Source organism: Merops nubicus, unplaced genomic scaffold (assembly GCF_000691845.1).
Source record: "Merops nubicus isolate BGI_N331 unplaced genomic scaffold, ASM69184v1 Scaffold50401, whole genome shotgun sequence".
Lineage (NCBI taxonomy): Eukaryota > Metazoa > Chordata > Aves > Coraciiformes > Meropidae > Merops > Merops nubicus.
In genome coordinates, this window is record NW_008589907.1 from 1 (window position 1) to 3,262 (window position 3,262).

The 3,262-nt window shown below is 61.3% G+C and overlaps 1 protein-coding gene across 1 annotated transcript; it reads right to left on the bottom strand.

The window, feature by feature from the left end:
- Positions 1 to 404: 404 nt before the first annotated feature.
- Positions 405 to 1,990, bottom strand: B4GALT2 (UDP-Gal:betaGlcNAc beta 1,4- galactosyltransferase, polypeptide 2). Its single transcript, XM_008949724.1, has 4 exons — positions 1,675 to 1,990; positions 1,065 to 1,300; positions 801 to 991; positions 405 to 531 (listed from the first exon to the last, which is right to left on the bottom strand). The coding sequence occupies exons 1-4, from the start codon at positions 1,988 to 1,990 to the stop codon at positions 405 to 407; spliced, it is 870 nt and encodes a 289-aa protein (XP_008947972.1).
- Positions 1,991 to 3,262: the final 1,272 nt, after the last annotated feature.

Sequence of the window (3,262 nt, forward strand, 5' to 3'; positions counted from 1 at the left end):
GGCAGAAGTGCCTGTTTGGCTGCTGCACGGCTGCCATCGAGATGCTTCCAAGTTTTGCATCCCAGCTCTGGACGCTTCCAAGTTTAGCATCCTGGCCCCGGCCTGGAGCGGAGCCCACAGGCATGCTGCCCCTCTGGCACCACTCACACTGTGGGGGTTCAGCCACAAGGAAGACACGTGGGATCCCCACGGCCCACTGGTGCCCTGGGAGGGGCCGGTTTGACCCTTGAAGGTCACCTGCCCTTAAGCTGGAGGGCAATTCAATCCCTCCCTGCCATGTGGCAGGTCTTGTGCATATCCCATGCAAGACCTGGAGCCCCGGCGCTGGTGAGCATGCCAAATCAGTGCTCAGCGCAGAGCCGCCTGCACACTCCAACCAGGCGGCACTGGCAAGGGGTTGGCACCTACCGGTTAAAGATGTCATCGTCCTCTCCTCCCCAGCCCCAGTACTCATTGGGAAAGCCATTGATCTTCAGGAACTGGGACTTGCTTAGCCCAGAGACACCACCAAAGTAGCCAGCGTAAGGCAGCCTGTAGGTTGACAGAGAACAAGTCAGCCCCAGGGACAGGCAAGGGACAGGTCAGACCCATGGGAAACCCAGGGATAAGCACCAGCTTTTCACCATGTCACCCTCCTACCCAGGGCTCTTTGCCCTTTCACATTCTGTATCTGCAATTTGAGCCAACAACCCCATGCCTGCCCCAGCTCATGTGTGAGTTTGGTGGCCCCAGTGGTATCCCGGTGAGGCCATCCCAGCCCTGCCCAAGTGGAAACACCCCAGCCCCCCCAGGGCACCCACCTGAACCCAAACTTGTCCATGCCAACGGCAAAGTGCCGTGGCTGCTCATAGCAGCGATAGAGGTTGCGGTCGTCCATGGGGATAAGGTCCACATCGCTGAAGATGAAGCAATCGTACTCCTCATCGTCCTTCAGCGCCTCCAGGAACCCCACATTGAGCAGCTTGGCCCGGTTGAAGGTGTCCTCGCCAAACTGCAGGGCAGAGCTCAGCGATTCCTGCCTGCCCGTCCCAGCCCCACCACCCCCTCAACCCTGCCCACCTCACCTGGTTGATGATGTAGATGCCATAAGCCACCTTCTGCCGGCGCAGGATGGGGTGCAGGTAGTGCAGCCAATACTTGAGGTGGTGCTCGCGGTGCCGGAATGGGATGAGGATGGCCACCTTCTGCCGGGGCAGGCAGTCTGTGGGGGTGTACTTGCCACCCTGGCGCACATCAGGGTTCTCCCGCTGCACTCGCTCCATGCTCATGGGAGAGCTGAACTCGATGAGCAGGCGCCCGACTGGAAGGAGGAGGACAGGGTGATGCCCCCAGGACAGGACATGGTCAGTGTCATGATCACCCGTCACTCCAGGCCAGGCTGGCAGAGCAAACAGTGAGGAGGACTTGCAAGGGGGACCCACACTGCCAAGGACAAAGGACACCCAAAATCTTTCCCAGAGGCAGAGAGACTGGGCAAGCTGCTAACAAAACCTGAAACCAGCTGTACTGGTACCAGTTCCAGGTTGTGATTTCTCTACTACTCTACACCTGGGACAACTGGGAAGGCGTGCCCAGAGCCCAGGGGACAAGGATACAACCCATGGGCACCCAGCTTAGCCCCACACTTGAACCCAGAGCCCGACTCTCGCCCCATGCTCACCCCACACGTCTCACCTAAGCCGGGAGGTGTCTCCTGGCAGGGCTGCAAGGGCTTCTCGGTGGCAGACTGGTTGGTGCTGGGCTTGGTGCTGGACGACGGGGCCTCAGCACCAGCTGGGCCATAGCTGGGGACGGTGCTGTTGAGGCGAGAGGAGTTGGAGAAGGGGTGGGCGCGCGAGGAATTCCTGGCGTTGAAGCGGCTGAAGAAGTCCAGGTGCTGCGCGTAGACATCGAAGTAGAGGATCATGATGATGACGAAGTGGAGCAGGCAGAGCAGCAGCACGGCCTTGCAAATCCTTTCCAGGGTCACCCCCAAGAGCAGCCTGGTCATCTTCTGGGCATAGGCAGGCGGACATGTGCGCTCAGCAGGGCAGGGGGCCGGCTCCAGCCACGGTTCTGATCCTGGCGAGACAACCCATGCTCAGGACACTGCCAGCCTGAGCCCTCAACCCCAGGCTGAACAACTGGGGCAGCAGGAGCCACGCAGACCTGATGGGCTCGCAGGTCAGTAATGCCAGACAGCACCCCAGGGGATGCTGCACTCAAACCCCTGCTCTGAAGGCACAGCCATGAAGACACAAGAGGTCCCCAGCCCCATGCAGAAAGTCTTCTCCCTGCTTGCCAAGGCCAGGCCAGACCTACTCCACACACTCCTGTCACCCTCCTAGCAGTAGCTGGGGATACCCCCACGGGTGACTCAAAGAGCCTACATGGAGGCTGGGCCCTTGGAGAAAGTCATGCTCTCCATAAATGCAGCCAGACTGGGTTGTGCCAAGGGCACACCGGGTGCCCCCAACAGCCGCTCCTTTCTGAGGCACCCTGTTTCCCTGCTCCCCATCTTGCTCCCCTCTCAGTGCTGTGCCCCAGCAGTGGCACTGAAGTGGGGCCAATGGCAAGGGCCCTCCTTGGGGCACCCAGTGGGGCCAGCAGCTGCACGGCAGACACCAAGCCAAACCCAGCAGGGCGTCCAAGTCCCCTGGGTGGAGGTTTCTACTGCATCCAGTGAGGTCCAGGTTACAGCCAGTGCTGTGGGTTCCGTCTCCTTCTGCTGCCAGTGACAAGGCCCCTTGGGATGCTGGGAGCCACTGGGAGCCAGGGTCCCCTTATCTCCCACATGACACCTGGAGCTGGGCCAGAGCCCTGCCGGGAAGGCAGCCGTAAGAGTCACCAGAGAGCCTCGGCCGAGCCAAACTGTCTGGCCCTTCCCCGCCTTGCCACTACCAGAGCTCTGGCTGCAGCACAGCTGTGTGCCCCAGTCCCTGCCCTGGTCCCTGATCTCCAGGAAGCTGCTAGAAAAGGGCAAGGCAACCCCAAGGGACAAGTTTGGGGGCTTGCAAGGCCCTGGGGACCCTTGGACACACCAGTGCCGCTGAAGGGACCCTGGAGGGACTCAGGTGGGCAGGAAGTTGTGGCAGAACCCCCTGGCAGGAGCGCAGCTAGGACCTGAGGGTGCTGGCAACTGGCCCAGGGCCTGGGGCCGGCCCACTGGCAGCTGCCAGCACTGGCTGGTGGGGCCCCTAGGGAGCCACAGGGCACAGAGTCAGCAGTGACAGCAGCACTGGGAGGGAGTGGGGATTGGAGTAGGAACCCCTGCCCAGCTCCA